The sequence below is a fragment of the Necator americanus genome, chromosome IV (assembly GCF_031761385.1).
Source record: "Necator americanus strain Aroian chromosome IV, whole genome shotgun sequence".
Taxonomy (NCBI): Eukaryota; Metazoa; Nematoda; class Chromadorea; order Rhabditida; family Ancylostomatidae; genus Necator; species Necator americanus.
In genome coordinates this window covers 9645052-9662960 of record NC_087374.1, presented here as the reverse complement: position 1 = coordinate 9662960, position 17909 = coordinate 9645052, and the positions used below count along the sequence as shown (strand labels likewise).

The 17909-nt window shown below is 39.1% G+C and overlaps 1 protein-coding gene across 1 annotated transcript; it reads left to right on the top strand.

Moving 5' to 3' along the window:
• Positions 1–13: 13 nt before the first annotated feature.
• RB195_000777 (uncharacterized protein) lies at positions 14–8337 on the top strand (the record flags this gene model as incomplete). Its single annotated transcript, XM_064197286.1, has 19 exons — positions 14–63; positions 127–190; positions 253–342; positions 1008–1139; positions 1198–1278; positions 1358–1460; positions 1919–2016; positions 3192–3390; positions 3462–3589; positions 3663–3821; positions 3882–3947; positions 5324–5404; positions 5460–5546; positions 6170–6265; positions 6319–6394; positions 6453–6625; positions 6713–6851; positions 7998–8059; positions 8125–8337. The coding sequence occupies 19 exons, from the start codon at positions 14–16 to the stop codon at positions 8335–8337; spliced, it is 2097 nt and encodes a 698-aa protein (XP_064053167.1).
• Between the last annotated feature and the right edge of the window lie 9572 nt (positions 8338–17909).

The following is a 17909-nucleotide window of genomic DNA, read 5'->3' as shown; positions in this document are numbered from 1 at the left end:
AAGGGTAAGGAAAATGGACGAGGATGGAGGAGCGAGTTCTGACATCATGTGTTTCACACCTCTGTATGTAATCTTGACGAATTTTTATTCTTTTTTTGTGATTAGCTTGAGTTTATTTTATTTTAGTGGATCTGGGCAAGAAGTTGGCAGATCATGCCATCTGTTACATTTCAAGGGGAAGAAGATATTGGTGAGTAAGATTTTTCCTTTACGTATTCTGTGAACTTGAGATTGTCAAAGAATTCGGTCTAGTTGGACTGTGGGGTTCACCCTGGAATGCATGGTGTGGATGCTCTACCGTTTGTTGACTTTATCGATATAGAGGAAATTGATTTGTTGTTGGTAAGCTCTTTTTCCTTTTCTTTCCTGTCAAAACCTGCACTCGTCGGCTTTTAAAATAGTACTGAACTCTTTATACTAACTTAATTAACTGACAAACTTTGCTGAACTTTTTATTGTGCGATGCTTCAGGCTTTCTTTCAAATTCCTAAAATAGTAAATACATTCTGTTTTACCTTCTTCCTTATGCTCACTGCTATCCAAGTTTATTCAAATGCATCAATTGGTAGCGAACGACTGATTAAGTTAGTATTATTAATATTACAATGTTATTTAACACTAATTTTTTGAAGCGCGATCCTTTTTTGTTGCTAATTTTCTAATTTTCATAAAGGAATTATTAGTGTAAGATCATGCGTTGGTTCCTTAAAGAATAGAATCGAGCTGCCGTAGATGTTTTTGCGAAATTGAGCGTCGTTGCGACAATTACTTTTTGCCGCTTTACTATCACTTACTGTTGTTTGGTTTTTGATTTTAATCTCAATTTCAGAAACGCAAAAATATTTCCATTTCTTATTTTCGTTGTACTTTTTCACTTGAATCTTGTGTTTCAACGCGACTGTTGACAACAGATCTGATATTGTTAATCGCGTTCTTCTTCCCATCCTTCCTTTGTAACGGAAATGCTTTTGACTAGTTGTTGCTGTCATTTCTCGTTTTGTTTACAGATCACTCATTTTCATCTTGATCACTGTGGCGCATTGCCATGGCTCCTGGAGAAAACCGGCTTCCAAGGGAAGTGCTTCATGACTCATGCAACGAAAGCTATATACAGAATGCTTCTTGGGGACTACATAAAGGTCCTTGGGATTTATTGTTTTCTACAGTTGTTCCAACTTTATTTTGAACCTGTTGTAGGTTGCAAAATACGGTGGAGGGAGCGATCGAAGTATGTTGTACACCGAAGAAGACCTTGAGAGGAGCATGGAAAAAATCGAGGTTGGCTGAGAAACGTTTCTTTTTTTTTTTTTGCTTTTTTGATGGTTTGAGATCCATTATGTCCATTTACGGGTTACAGGTGATAGACTTTCATGAACAGAAGGAGGTAAATGGTATAAGATTCTGGCCATATGTAGCAGGACATGTCCTGGGTGCATGCATGTTTATGATTGAAATTGCAGGTGAGCTCACTCTCTCAAAATTTGAGTTTATCCTGTCACTCTGTATGGGATTTAAAGGCACGCCTAGATAGTGATTAGCCCAATTGCCTGTTCTTTTATCGATTTCCAAATTTCTCTGCGCGCCGGCACAGGTTGTGACTGGTCACTTTTTAGCTCTTATGCTTCCTTGATCCCAGGTACGAGAATTGAAGCCAGAAACGGAGGTTAGGAGTCTTTATCAAGTGAAATCAGCTCCCGGTTGCTAAATTTGCACTCAGTCCTTAAAAGTATTAAGGAACTTTTTGCGATATATTCTAAAAAAGCTAACATTCAAAGTTGCGGTGATATAATTCTATCTAAAGATAAAAATACTGCTTGCTAAGATGCAGTAAACATCTTTTGAATGTCATTCAGAGACTACGAAAAAAACTTTGTGGTTTCTGTACCGATTATCTTTACTATATCTCATATGATTTCAGGTGTTAGAGCACTTTATACAGGCGATTTCTCGAGGTTGGAAGACCGACATCTATGCGCAGCTGAAATGCCGACGATAACACCAGATGTTCTCATTTCGGTACGGGGTAACTAACATTCAGTCAAATATTCAATTTTTATTATTTCGGAAATCTTAGTATTTTTATATTTATATCATCCTCATGGTAAGCTTATTCCAAAGCATACTCAGTATCTGTGCGCGTGAGTTGTGATGGCTCACGATAATATGGAATTTTATACCCAAGAAAGAAAGCGGTGGTTCAGTGGTAGAATGTTTATCAGATAGATGCAAAGAGTAAAGAGCACAAACAAGAATGCCGGCCTGCTCCGGCTAGTACAAGAACAACATTTCGACAAACGCGCCGCCTCCTTGCCATATGGTCGGCAAGGAGGGGACAGTATGGCAACGAACATTAAATTATCAATTGTCGTGTTCCGAGGTCGGAACAGTATCTAGCGCAATATGACAAATAACATTAGGATCAAGTTGATTTCCAGTGAGGTTTAGTTTCATCACTGGTTAGGGGGCTGCGTATACGAGTCCAAATGCTACTTGCTCGCTGTGGCCTTTCTTACACTAAGTGGAGTGAGACATCTGAGTATGTGGTCTGAACACATGCAAGCTATAAAAAATGCATACTTACATGGCGGATATTATCCAGGTATTGCAGGATGGTGCTATCGTCGAGCACACCGCCAAAGTTCCACCTAAGTAGGTGAAATACTGAGATGGAGCATGGAATCTTTGGTAACTCCCGGGCATTGTTTACGTCTGAGGTAATCGGGTCACTCAGTGTCGATGAGCAATCCGCACGCGATCAGCAAAGTCTCGCATGATTTGTGACAATGACGAATGGGTAAATTCTGTGCGAGCTCTTGCTGTACATTGAGAAGGTTTGGGCAGAGCTGTATTCAAAGGCGGTACACCTCGGTAAAGATGCGGACAACCGCGCCAGGCAGTAATCTCACCCTGCCGGGTGACAGAGAGTGAGATCACTGTTTAGGCATTAACTTTTTCCGAACATTTCTTCTTATTTGGACTATAGATGGATGGATGAACCACTGGAAAGGAGGAAGAGGCAAAAAGGAATCTGAATCAAACCGAGAAAGAGTTTGTGCTGCGACAGATGTTTTCATCCGGTTGAAATATTTGACAATGAATTTGTCTCTTGAAAAATGTAATAAATATATAGCATGAGATATAAATATAAACCATCCCATAGCTAATGCTTGTGTAGTTAGTGACGTCTTTAGGAGTCTACTTATGGGACCCAGATACACGAAGAAAGGACGGAACGTGAAAAGCGATTCACGCAGATGGTGCACGATGTCGTAGGACGAGGAGGACGCTGTCTTATCCCTGCGTTCGCTTTGGGGAGAGCTCAAGAACTTCTTCTTATTCTCGATGAGTACTGGGACGCTCATCCTGAATTATATGATATCCCTGTTTACTGTGAGTGTTCAAAAAACAGAATTATTAGTATATGAAAGAAAACTTTGGCAAAAAGACGTTACGCTCTATAGATGCATCTTCCCTTGCAAAAAAATGTATGGCCGTTTACCAAACATTTGTCAGCGGAATGAATCAGCGGATCCAGAAGCAGATAGCTGTCAGCAATCCATTTGTTTTTAAGCATGTGAGCAATTTGAAGGTGAGTTATTTGTCTTTTAAACAAATTAGCAGTTCAGTCGAACTCACAAATTTGACCAGATAGCTATTTTCAGGGAATGGAACATTTTGAGGACTCCGGTCCTTGTGTAGTATTGGCTAGTCCTGGTATGCTCCAGAATGGTCTCAGTAGAGAGCTTTTCGAGAAATGGTGTACAGATGCCAAAAATGCCTGCATAGTGGCCGGCTACTGTGTTGAGGGAACCCCTGCGAAGGTTTGTGCTTCCGATACATATAAGTATATTATTTATTTCATGGAAAGAGGAGATTTTTAGCATATTCTTTCCGAGCCTGAAGAGTTTGTAGCAATGAATGGCGATCGCCTTCCGATGAGACTTCAGGTAATAGGAGCGTTGAACACTATTTTTGATACTAATGAAATTGTTAGCTTTTTTTTGTTTTGTTTGCATACCATGGTTGTTTTCTTATATGGTCGATTATTCCTCTAAATTTATGTGGTATTTGTTGTTTATGGATGTAAGGCTCTAACAATGTGCTCTCGCAACAACTAATGTCAGAACACCATCTGGCAAATGTACGAACATATGGGAAATGAGAAGAAACTATCTTTAGTAACCAAATATTTCTGAACAGCAGTGCAATGGAAGCAAATACATGTGAACGTTAACTTCTAAATAGAGTCTAGGAGTGACATTCAAACTTAGAGGAAACACATCATGAAATTGGTGATGTTGCAGATTTGTAGGATAATGTAGAGTTCAGGGTGTAGATTACGAGTGTGGCTGTTGTCACACTCACTTCCCCTCAGTCGTCATGAAAAACGGTTTGGGAAACGTACTTAGCTCCTGAGTGGAGGTAAGTCAGAACGCGCCACCCGTACGAGCAGGTTGCTGAGAAAATTGAAGCGAGTACAAGAGTGACGCGTTACAACGTACCTCATATGAACTAATGCGCTTCCAGCACCAACATTTTTTGGACTGTTACGGTAAAATTGAGGGACGACGCATGCTCGTAGTCTACAAGATCTTTATATCGTCCCGCAGACACCCCAATATCGTCAATCTCGTGTTATGCTGCCTTTAAGCGGTCAATTTCCAGTCAACGAGACTGAGTTGTTATTAACCTTTTGCTTTGTTAATCTTTCATTGTAGAAAAATTGTCTCATATTCTCTGCTAGAATCCCTTTCTTATCCTTTTTTTTATTATTAAAATGAGTCTCAGACTCGACAATTCTCCGCATTTTGAGTTCTTTTTTTTTCTTTTGAAAATTGCGATGATCTAGCTTCTCGAAAGCAAATAATCTTTTGTGTTTTTCCGCAAAATTGCTGAGCATCTAATCTCGATAGGATGCGACTTTGACTCAGTTTCTAGAATGAGTGAGCTCAATTCTATCAAGGGCAATATTACTTGTTCAACAGACAACCAGATGTCCGCGATCGTTACTCAGCTTTTTTCAAGCACTCGAAATATATATGTTTAAAGAAACCATAGCAAAGCAGTGTACACAATACGTCAAGCACTTTTTTGTTGCGATGAATATTGTGTACTAGTATTAGTCGTTTTGAAAGGTGGAGTGTGGGTAGTCAAAAAAAAATTGGTACCTATTTTCATCCAGTCAATTCTCCACATTCACTAATGTCTTAAATCAAGATGACATAATTTTAAAAGACCATCTTTCGAATCGTTGTATCACCGTTTTTTCTTCGTTTAATTTGAAGTATAGCTGTGAAAGTTGCAATAAAATCTACTTTTTTAGGTTGGGTACATATCTTTCTCGGCTCATACGGATTTCCAGCAGACCCTCGCTTTCGTGAAACAACTCAAACCTCCTCATATGGTGAACGTCTGCGATTTATATCTTGAGGACATGCACTTATCCTTCTTCTTTTCAGATTCTTGTCCATGGTGAAATGCACGAGATGAGTCGCTTAAAGGCAGGAATCCTGAGGAGTTTCGAGGAGGAGAACATGTCGATTGAGGTGAAACGTCTTTTTTTGTTGTCTACATAGAAATTGCTAGCACTAAGGGGAATGAGATTTTTACCATAAATGGAGCGATTCAATCCACAGCGTTTAAGGACTGGAATAGACTGTGTTCTGTTTATACCTAATTAGCAATTCCGTTGATATTGTGCTTTGCAGGGGTTTCATGTCTTGTTTGCATTTTTATTCGAAATTATTCCGTGGGAAATCAGCACATTCTTTATCTGTCTTTGTATCAGTTGTACTCAAAGCAAAAAAAAAAACATTTTTGACACTGCTTTCTCTATTTGTCGCATACGTTCCATCAGTGAAAATATAAGTAGTGTTTTAAAATACTATGAAATTTAAGGATATGGGAATATGCAAAGCATTATTAGTATAAAAACATCTACAAAAGAGATTATTTTCATGCTTTCAGTATTTAATACACTTCTGTTTTCCTCCCATCCCCGTCTTTTTAGTTAAAGTCGGTTCGCCTTTAATTTCGAGAAGGCCTTTTAGCTTTAAAACAGTATTGTGTTGAGATTTTCTGGTGCGTTATTCATTAGATCAATCGCATTATATGTCGCCGTTTATTTGTCCCGTTTGTTACGCTTTGTCAGACAAATGTTGTTCTTTAGATTCATAACCCTCGTAATACCGATACAGTTCGCTTACAATTCCAAGGAGTGCGAAAAGCGAAAGTAGTCGGGTCACTCGCTTTGAAATCGAATAAGGTGGTGTTTAGCGTTTATAACATTTGGTCGTGAGTTAAAATTATTCATCTTAGATTGGTGACATAGTAAGTGGAATATTGATCAAACGAAATTTCAACTATCAAATTGTTGATCCAAAAGATCTCACAGGTTTGTGTCATCGGCTACGACTGACCTAGTCAAAAACATTATTCTCGTACAATTTCAGTTTTTACCGATTTATCCTCTTCACGGTTGTCTCAACGGCAGTCAGTTTACTACTCGGGCAGCCTACCTCTTCTTCTGTATAGTCTGAATCAATTAAACGATGATGCAGTCCTCACAGCAGAATTGAAGCCTACTGATACTACAACTCCCACTCATGTTTTCTCTGTTTTTGGCGTGAGTTGAATAAATACTCCTCACATATCTGCTTTTACATTTGTTCTAAAGAAATTCGTTTTTACATTTTTGATTTGATCTGTTTAGCGAGCCATACAACTACAGTGGTGTTCTCTTGCTTCGATCTGCGTTCTAGATTGGGAATCAAATCCGGTAAACGACATGTACGCAGATGCTGTACTGGCAGCAATTCTACACGCTCAAACTAATCCAATCCCGGAGAAATGTAATTTATTTTCCCATGCCCATTTCTTTTTTATTTGTCTTTTTATTCATGCACAAAACTGAAATTCATGTGTTTTTCTCCTCTGAAATGTTACAATAAGCAAATGATTACGATGAATTTTCATTTTCGAGTCAACAATTAAATACTCGAAATTAATAGTAGATAAGCTGTTAAATACTGCCTAACCCATCTTCAAAGGATCGAATGCAGTCCAGTCATCTGAAGGATCTGAGTTCAGGCCCTTAGAAAGAAAAAACGAGTTGAGAAGTAAAACTCATCAACACTGAAGCAATGAGGAAGTGCTTTATTTTTAAAGGCATCATCGCACGAATCTGGCGTGGTGTGGGTTTCAGATGGGTTATGCCTACACTTGGTCGTAGATTATGGAGAGGAGGGTGATTCCGTCCATTTCTTCTTAATTGCCGTAAAAATCGGCCCGGAAAATGCGGCGAGTGCACAGGGCTTGCGCGCTCCAATTGAACTCGTTGTGGAAAACAGCGCGCCGGAACGCTCGAAGCCGCATTTTCGGGCCGTTTTTTATGACAATTAGGAAGAGGTGGACGGAATCACCCTTCCCTCCATAATCTACGACTCCGTATAGGCATAACTCACCTGAAATCTGCACCAGCCCAGATTCGTGCGGTGATGCCTTTAAATGACATTGCCGCACTGACCTTCCTCTATACGCGGACATTCCTCGATTTTTAAACATGCTAGACGTTACAGCAAGGTTTCCGTTAAAGGTCTTTTTGCCTGCGCTTTGATTCTGTATTTGATTTTAGCAATTTTGTGCGTGCGGTACGTACATTGCTCTTCAAAAAATGATATTGGAGAGTAGCCGATTGGTCTTTCTGCATCCACCACTTTTATACGTATTATTCCTTAATCAAAAAGGGATATGGGCTTCCCGTTTACTATTTCATGATGTGTCTAGATAGGAATTTGTACTTACCATGGTTGCTTACGGAGAAATCGACTTAGAGCTTCGAACATTTGTTCACGATTTTAAAATCTCCAATGGCGTATCTTTACGAAATAGTAGGCAGTATTCAGTATTGCTTATCAATCACTTTCGCCATCTCGTGTAATCTACTTCATGGATTATGCACACCCTGGATATATTTTCTCCTTTTTTTCTGCTTCCAGATCTGCCGAGACCGGAAACCTACCCGAAAATTGAACAGGCACTCTTGACGGCCGTTCGAGAGGTAATTTTTGAAAGTTTCTTCTTTTGCTGTCATGTACTACGAAATGTTATAATTGCGTGTTCAAGGTCTGTGGAGAAAAAACTGTTTCATTGGATCCAGAAGATGAAACTACGATTCGAGTTGAGGTAGATGACAAAGTCGCCGTAATCTCTTCCGGTGGTTCGAAGGTGGACTGTGAGGATCCACTTTTGCGCCATCTTCTTTCCACCATAAGTGGAAAATTGGGAAGATGTGTACCTCCAGCGAAGGTAGAGCCTCCAGATGCCATGGAGCAATAGTCGGTTACAATCTTCTTACATGTAGGATTATACTGATGACCTCTTCTCTGTACGAGTACTTCTTTTCGTTCCAAGTTGATTTGTTTTGACGAATAATTCAGGAGATGTAAGAATTGTTTGAAGTAAGGGCTTTGTGAAGTATGATTCCTCCAACGGTGTTTTCTTTCTAATAGTTTCACGTGATCGTTCTTAAATTTCCCTTTTTACAAGATTTGATGTGCTGAAAAACTTCTCCCACTGATGCTCCGGCCATTCCGAGGAAATTATACTTTATTTACAGCTTTGATTTGACATTTGCGTAATGATTTATGAGACCGCATTGGTGCACTTTAGAGCATTTGTTTTGCGTTCTTTTAATGTGATTTTCTTAAGTCTTATTCATAGAGTTGAGACCCGTTGCTATCCTCCATAAGGATCCATTATATTGAAGATTTAGAATATCTCGTACTTCCACGGGATCGTCTAATTCCTCTGATCCTAATGTAACTGCCTAGATGCGAATAATTTTTGAAACTTTTGGCTCTTCTTTCTTCTCCAATGTTTTCTTTTCATTGTGTTCATGCCCCATTTTCGAAGCTTTGAATCCTCTCTGAGCTAACTTCTGGTAAGAAAATACGGATTAGTAGTGCCGCTTTTCATGCCTGAAGAAATTTGTTTTCCTCCGCCGCTGAAATTCCAGCAATTCGGCTGCAAAGGATGAATAGGACAAGAAGAACTGCACAAAATTTCTGAAATATTTCATTGACTAAGTTATTTTTGAATCACTAGTGTCACCTGTTGTTTATATTATTGAATATCTTCTCGAAAACAGGAGTACTAATCCTTGCTTTGTTAACTGCAGTTTGCTCAGAAAAGATTCAAAACCTCAAGAATTACAAGTCGATAGTGATAGAACCGTGGTGTGGTTTTTCTCCAGCATGTAGCATTCCGCATGAGAATAATGTCTAAAGTTATTCTATCTTTGAAGTTGCTTCTTTTTCTCTTTTGTTTAGCGCGGAGTATAAAATCCATCGTTTACTTACTTCAACTTATGATTTGAACAAGTTATAATAAGTTTGCGTCTTTTCCTCGGCGTTTTATGGAAACGTATGTTGAGACTTTTGTCATAGTGTATAAAAAATAGTCGCGAACTGCTGTTGCTTCTGTGCAATTACGAGTTCATTTCGTCTTTATTCGTAGGAATTTGTTTGTATTTGAAAGTGTTTTTGAAAATTCACTTCACGTTAAATGAAGTGTTGGTAGCCTTAATTTTTTTATGATCGCCTGTACTTGTCTTTTTGTTCTTAGTTGAAAACCAGAGTTAATAAAGGCGGGCGTAGCGGGATGATGCCGAATAGAGTGATAAGACTGAGTGAAGACTTGGTAACATGGAACCACGGGATTTGTTCTTGAGGAAAAAAAGGCGAAGATATTTTCAGCTCATTCATATCTTACATATCTCATTCCAGAATAATTAATTATGTCTATATGTCTGCATATTTGAAGTGATGTTATGTTTCTGGATTGTTGTTTGTCATTTGTTTTTTTTTTCTGCAAGTATTAAATACTTGAATAAATAAGGATTATAAAAATTTGAAGAGGAAAAAAAAATCGCGACTTGAGAAAGGTGAATGTACCTGATTCGAGATTATCTTGCTCATCTTTCACTTGGCCGGAGCCCCGTAAAGCCATCAGCTTTCTCGGCGAAATCGATTTGCACTGCGGCACCCATTGCTGGAGAGTTGAGTTGTTCTCTCGTTCTTGTCGCGCTTCCTTGCAATTTTCCCGGGGAATTCCTTCGGCGCCGGTTTCGTTGCTTCCCAGCTTTATCACAGTTTTTGCAGCGATCCACGCAATCAATGTTCACCGTCGGCCGGCGTGTTTCGTTTGCAATTTTGTCGTTTCCTTAGAAATTTGAAGAAAAAACATTCACCTTCATGCGTGACGTTTTTTTGGTGGTGTAATACCAGTACATCTTGCATGAATTAGCTTTCATTCCGTGGTTAAGAGGAGACCTGCCTGTCCGGTTCTATTCACTTTAAGAAAACATGATCTTGTTCGGCTAACCTTAAGCTCGTACCCTAAAAGCGGGGCATCCATCGTTGCTAATTTGTCTTGATTGCGTCTCGATTGCTTGTTTCTCTCTCGAAGAATTCAAATTAGGAACAAACAGCAGTTTTGTATAATTGAATCAGATTTCTTTCATTACAGCTCCTTGGACTGAATTAATTCTGCACATTTTCTATTTCAACTGTTGATTGCATTCTTTTCATCGAATCTACCTGTTATTGCAGTTTTACAAAGGTTTTTTTTTTAAATAGCTATTCAAATTGAAAGTATATGTAGAAACTGGAAGCGCTCAGCATTTTCTCGGAAGTCCGTTTCCTCCTCGGTTGATTTTCTACGCTCCCTAAATGTCTAAGCATTGCATTCGCTACTGAATATTTATGAAGAGCATTATTCATCAGTATTGGTATTCTTAGCATTATCCATTACCGTCCAATTATCCTCTTTCATTGGTGTTATGTGAAATCTTCTTTGAAATTATAGAAGCTAAATTTTTTTGTGTAACTTTGAAATATTGGGATCGTCTCCGGAATCCCTAATTAGATGTCATTCGATGGATGTTAGAGTAAAGTTATTTGTGCGAAAAATTATTCGTCGGTAAACTATTTCAAACTGCACCTTTACAAAGAGATAGGTTACTGGAAATGTAATCAATAATCCAAATCTTAGTGGCCACTGCAGCAGTCATTCTTTTCCACCTTATTCCTGCTTTTAACCTTTTCTAGCTAGAAGTTTTCTATTCGTTATTGCTAGCAATTGTTTTTATCTCCACATTTTATTCGACTCCACTTAGAGCTGGTTTTATAATAATGGGGTTTAAACCCTTTGATTTGGAGGTGAACTGGAAAAATTGCTCGAGTTTTTTTTCGCTACTCTTTCGCTGTTTTTCAGGATTCCAAAGAGAATGGAGGGTTGTATGAAACAGTAGTAGTTCTCGTCTGAAATATTAACAATCACTGCTATCTTACCACTCATTTCTGCGAGTTTGCTTATGGTTTTTCTTGATTTCTTTCATCTTTCATACTTTCGTTTGGAACAGAAGTCTAGAACTGGATTGAAATCATATTCGTCAGTCATAGATTCACCAAATAGCTACAATCATGCTCTGGAAAAACTGCAACTATTCTTTCGATTGGATAGTATGCTAGAAATTGAGTTATGACTTACTCCGGAAACTGGGTAGAACTGGGTAGGAAGTATGAAGGAACAAAATTTGAGTTAATTCAGGGTTGCTTTGTTAGCTTCAGTGTGAGGAAAATACCAATAGGTCCTTCACCTTTTTTGATTCTTAAGTACAGAACATTAAAATTTAGTATATCTTGATCAAAGCATACCATTTCGTTCACATCGGCCTCAAACTGTCACATTTTTTTCCGCTGTTATCGTAGACCTCGCAGAAACAATTTGTTATTTTTGCTCTTTTTTTTTGCACGGCATTACCACTCCAATTCTTGCCATTGTTGCAGCCGTCCCATGGCACATGTACACAAGGCCATCGAAGTAAACCCGAAAAAGTATTATGTACATAAATGTACGAAAACTGAAATATGAAGAAAACCAAATATGTCGCACACTTGTGAACCTTGCTATTGTCATTTCTTTTGCCTGGTCATTCATGTTTCGACCAGGATCCTAATCGATCATCCTTTTCCAAATCGCTGACGATTATTCGTCATTTCTCCTTCGCCTACGATCTAATCGTTTTCCTGGTTTTATTCGACCGCCAGTGAACTCAGCTTTATTATGATGCTTTCTAAATGTTTCGTGTACGGCATAGTCTCGGTTCTTCCGGGACCTGAACCCTGCGACTATCTCCTCCAGTATTACTTTATTTACCGATTATCATTGAATATTTCGAATATCACCACCCTCCGCTTCCACACACGCCTCATCATTGATGGTAGGCTGTTTGAGACGTGTGTGTGTTTTGTTTTAATGAATGAACTCGTTTCGACGTCTGGAAGATTGAATGAGCAAACACAGCTAATATTTCTACGAGGAAAGAAATTAATGGGAGTTCTGGATTAATGATTGATGATAATGATCACCTCAATGATTAATAAACGGTTCACTTCGTCTTCATCTCCTTTAGTTCCAGATAGATTTACTCACCTTTTGGCAGCGATGTTTTTTTTTTCATAGTTATCTGTGCTCAAATTCAAGTCAAGTTCATCAACCTTAACAGTTGGCGCCGGAGCTACCGTATTACATACTTCATCGCATCTGATTTCAAATGTGTTTCTGTGTCCGTCAGGTAACTCTGACAGACGTTTTTCGTTTAAGATCTCGTCATGATAGATCAAAAACAGTCCTCCTAAAAACCTACAATTCCCTCGAAATGTTTTTTTTCCTTGTGAAATTAAAACTTACGATGGCAAATTAAAAACGTTGTCGTATATGTATTATTCGCTTGTCATTTTTGTTGTTCTGTGAACTGTACGCAAAGTTGATAAAGAGATAAGATGCTTCCTGTAGAGAACTTTGATCATTAGGGAAGACATGTTGAACAGCATTTCCTCCAAAGACACTGGAATTCTTTTCTTTCAACGATTTCCGTGTTGTTTTTGCGTTAACCTCATTTTGTCCGTTCGTGGTAATTGACAACAAAATCACTACCGTAATGTTTAGCATTTGTATGGAAGTGCGATTGGCGGTTTTTTGAGTGCTTTTAGATATAAACCGATCTTACAGACATCGGCGGTGCCATCATCGCGAGAGGATACGCTAGAGGTATGGACGGAATGCAATTAGGCTCAACGTACAGTCCTTGATGCGGAATTAGTAATTTATCCATACATGCGATAGTCGGAGTCGGAGTTCCGACCCCTTCCCATTTTTGGACGATTGTCGAAAGGACCCTCATCATTTGCCCTGCACCCCATGAGCTACCAGACCCTTCACCTGAGAAGGGCCCGACTCCTTCCTACCTGTGAGTTCGCACCTGTGAGTTTACCAGATGTTATTGGGATGGATTCCGGGGAGTTGCCAGCCGTATCATATAAGATGTTATGTTAAAGTGAGGGACCCATTTACTCCATCAACGTCGTACTGAACGAATGAACGACACAATCAAGTATATGTTCATCTTGGAGCGGTCGAAAGTCCTCGTATCGCAAAGCGGTTCCGTTATGAAAGAATTTTCGCCATGCAATGTTCACTAAACGTTAATTTTACGTGTGAAATTGCTGTCGTCCCATGCAGTCAAGTCGTGATGTATACCTGATTGCTTCGCTTCAATGATCTGTGATTAGGTAATGGTGATCTCGCCGTCGTCTTCATGTAAACACCTATGCTAGCTCACGGTGAAGGAAAAACTAAACTTTGCAATTCTATGATTTCGAGCTTAACCCTCTTCTTTACCTTGGGATGTTAGCGACCACTAAAACTTATGGAGAGTGCTGTCGAAATTGCATTGCTCTTTTTGTTCTGCATGGCATTAGTTGAAAAGGAGCAAAGAATCCGTACTTGTTAGAGGACATATTTGAGAACTGCACTGATTGACAGCCATCTCTTCGCAGGTGACTCCTTGAATAGCCTTCCAGGGCTTTCGAGGCGTGTCTCAGAGTGCTGTTCCACCAAAAAACGACGATGTTACTATTTGAAGGGAGCTTTCTCCATGTCGCTGAAGACTCACCGATGTATGGTTTTTATTCCTCGCAGTGCTCATTGAGATCTGGATATGTACCACGATAGTTGTATCCCTGTTGACGGGTAAAACGAGCCAATTTGAAAGGTGGACCATGTCTGGAGACGCAGCCAGCCCTCAAGCCAGAAGTGGTGAGGCGATTTGCTCACTCGTCGAGTTGTCTTTTTTCCAAATCCGTATCGGGTTTTCGGCAGTGCCGCAGTTCGTTAATGTTTTCCTTTCGTACGCTTGGTTTTTGGATCGAATTCCTAGCGGAATTCCATCATCGGAGCACCATTTCATCGAGAAACCATAGTTTCTCAGGCAGCTCAATTTTTCCGACCATGATTTGTAGCACAGGGCTGCATGTGGGCGGCGTTTGTGAAGGTGATGGATGGGAGGATCCTTCTATCGACATTTCCGCGAAGTACTTGTGCGCCATATTCTTGTTGTTCATCACAAACCGGCGGTGTTTGTCGTATTCCGGAAACCAAACAGACAACGTTTTTCCTCACTCATAGTTAACTCTGCAATCTTGAGAGATTCTTAAAACTCTTCAAGGATTTTTTCTTTTGAGAAAATAGAACCATATGCCTTTGATTTTATTTATTTCTTTATTTTTGTTAGCATCTTCCCATCAATCGTTCGCTTACAGAAACGCATTCTTGTGTGATGTACGTAGACTTACTTATGTTATTACTTATGTTATATAGGTAGCGGAGTTGTCCTATTTTTTCAGAAGAATTTTATCTTTTGAATTAGGAACTCTGATATATTCTCTTCAGTCTCGTAGGAAGGAGTTGAAAAACCCGAACATGACTGAAGTTCAGCACATTTAAAGGCATCACCCCACGAATCTGACGTGATATGGATTTTGGTCAAAGACTGTACGGGGTCGTAGACTGCAGAAACGTGTGAGATCCCGCTCATTTCTTCCTAATCGCCATAAGAAACCGCGCGGAAGATGCGGCTTCGGGCGTTCCGGGGCGCCATTTTCTACAACGACTTCTATTGGAGCGCGCCAGCCTTGTGCATGCGCCGCATCTTCGGGGCCGTTTTTACGGCAATTAGGAAGAAATAGACGGAATCACCCCCCCCCCCCCTCTCTCCATAATCAGCGATCCCGTATACGAATACTCCACCTGAAATCTGCACCACCTCAGATTCGTGCGATGATGCCTTTAAAAATAAAGCACTTCCTCATTACTTCAGTGTTGATGAGTTTTAATTCTCAACTCGTTTTTTTTCCTAAGGGCCTGAACTCAGATCCTGGTTTTGGTTCTGACAGCGTTATGTACATATGTGTTTTTGTCTTCTAGAAGTGCGCGTTTTTCATTGGAGGAATTCTTTTTTTTACTTCCATTTGTGCAAGCGCTCATTATTTGAGAAGGAAAACGAAACTGGAGAGGTGCTGGTGAAAAGCCTGACGACTGCTCTGCATGAAAGAGAATATGCAAACAATTCTACATCCTGCTAATATTTAGTGCGATTCTCACGGCCTGTGTTCAGGAATGGTTTTGTTAATTATGCGTTCGTTTAGTTTTCGCTTATCAATAAATCGCTAATCGCTGCACTTTTAGTTCTTGCAATCGATTTTGAATAATTTGTTCCTGCACTCATGCAATCAATAATTAATTTTTTGTGAATTGAATTAAATTTTCCTGGTATTCTGAATTTGAGAGAGTTACTAATTAATAAACAAGTAAACTAATAAGTTTATTATTTCCCACATTATCGTAATCGGGATATCAGGTTTCAGTCGGCCGCAGTGAATTTATCCAGGGAACGATTAAACAAACTAGGTGCTATGACGTTAGATTATTTGATTGTTTATTAGTGAAGGTCTTGTCTTTGCGTTCAGCATTCATGTTCATGCTTTTAATTCTAAAATCTATTGCGACTATTTTCCTTTCAGTCATAGAGGCTCTCGATTCCATAACAGTTTAGAGCTATTGTTGAAGAACGGTTCCGCTTGTTCCGTAATAGATGTGGAAGAGAAAGCCCAGCTTTTATTGTTGCGAAAAACTGTCCAGTTTTTATTGCTGCGGCTCCAACGGCTCATGCGAATCCGCTTTACAGTTCTTTTGTAAAGAACTGTAAAAGGATTATCGTACAATGTTTAACAAAGAAGAAATTATAAAATTAGAATCGGTGGTTTTCCCTCCTCCGCCATTGGGTCTGGATCTTTATGAACAGTTTTTGAGAGGTTTTTTTTTTCTCGTTTTCCACCCACAATGCATCGAATTTACTCGGATTTTCGACTCTGAAAGTGGACAAAGACATGAAGTTTTATCTGCGAGAATTCTGTTTACTAAACATAAGTGGAGCGGATGCAGCACAGTCGGTAAGAGGTTCCGCTGTGTCTGCACGATCGATGAGAGGTGCGAAACCGCCTTCGTGCCAACCAAGCTTTTCTTCCCTACGGGATTATTCCAGGATGTCATTGTATAGGCCAGTCACACGTTTCTAAACGTCAAACGATTATGAATTGAGCTGAACGCGCTGGTGCATCCCAAGCAGATGCTGAACACTTTATCGTTTACTTTAATCATAGGTGATGATTTATGTCCTCTGAAATCAAAAGCATGCAAGCAGCGATATATGACAGTATTCACAATGGGCCGTTTTGTAAACATGCTTCGCTATGTAGTACATAGTTCATCATGTGAAGAAGAATTTTACTTGTCGTTATTTTCTTTTTTTTTAAAGAAATTGGCTTTCACAGTGAAAACCATTCCCCTCTTCACCTTTGTTGCTTCTTGACCGTTATTTCATTTGTATTTCCATTTTTTAGATTAGATTTCATTTTATAGAAATATACATATAGATGAAGATACATATAGCATAAGTAGCGTAAAAAATCATCTAGTTATTATAATTTGCTGAATTTATAATATCTTACTGTCTTAGTTAATAAGATATCTCATTTCTATAGGCCGTACTTGAGATCTTTCGGAGTTCTGGCTTCTTTCAGCTCATAAAAGTACCTTCTTTTACAACTTCAAAAGTTTATTTCGTTGTACTCTGCTTAAGGTTACAGATATTATGGTTACGTCATGAGTACAAATACTAGACAATTTTGTCTGATTTCTTAGAATTATGCTCTGCTTGTGCTAAAATTCATTTTTATGATACTATAGGAAGCTTGTTGATTGTTCTTGTTTTTAGATTTTCAGTGAAACTACCATCGAATTTTGTTATATTTATTTAGAGAAGCTGTTTGTTCCCTCATTCGCTCGTAGGCATGTGTCAGTATCAGTTAACTTTTCATTTGTGAAGCCTTCCGTGTAGAAAATCAACGCAGAAAATCGACAACGTCACTATGCTTATGGACAAAGTGATCCTGTAAAATTTCAGTTCAAGAAATCATCATGAAATTGACGATGTTGGGATCTGTCATGGCCAATATTGAACTCAGGGTAACGGCTCACGGACGAGATGCGCTCACGAGGCTTTCGCGTTATAAGGAGTCGCTGAAGCTGTCGCAACGCTCGTACTTGTACTTTACATCCGAACTCTATGTTGTCCATAAGAGATCTTAAGATCGTCACTTTCGTGATATGCTGGCTTTAACAATATCCATTGTAGTTTTTTTTAAAGATATTTTTGAGTCCAAAAAAGAACAGGCTTTGAGGGAATGTTTCTAGAAATCGGCGATATTACACTGATTCTTTTCGATTTGTTTATGATCAGATATTCACTGACTCATTCGTGACGAACTTCATTGTTGAATCGATTGTCGTGTTCGTCTCATAAGCTACCAGATTTCTTTTATCTATGGATTTGGAACTAGAAAACAGTGCTGAGGATACGTGCATCTATTATCCTATTCTCTTCTCTACATGGTTTCTTCTTTGCTGCACTCACAGTTTTCTTCCTTCTTTAAAACCTGCCAGATATC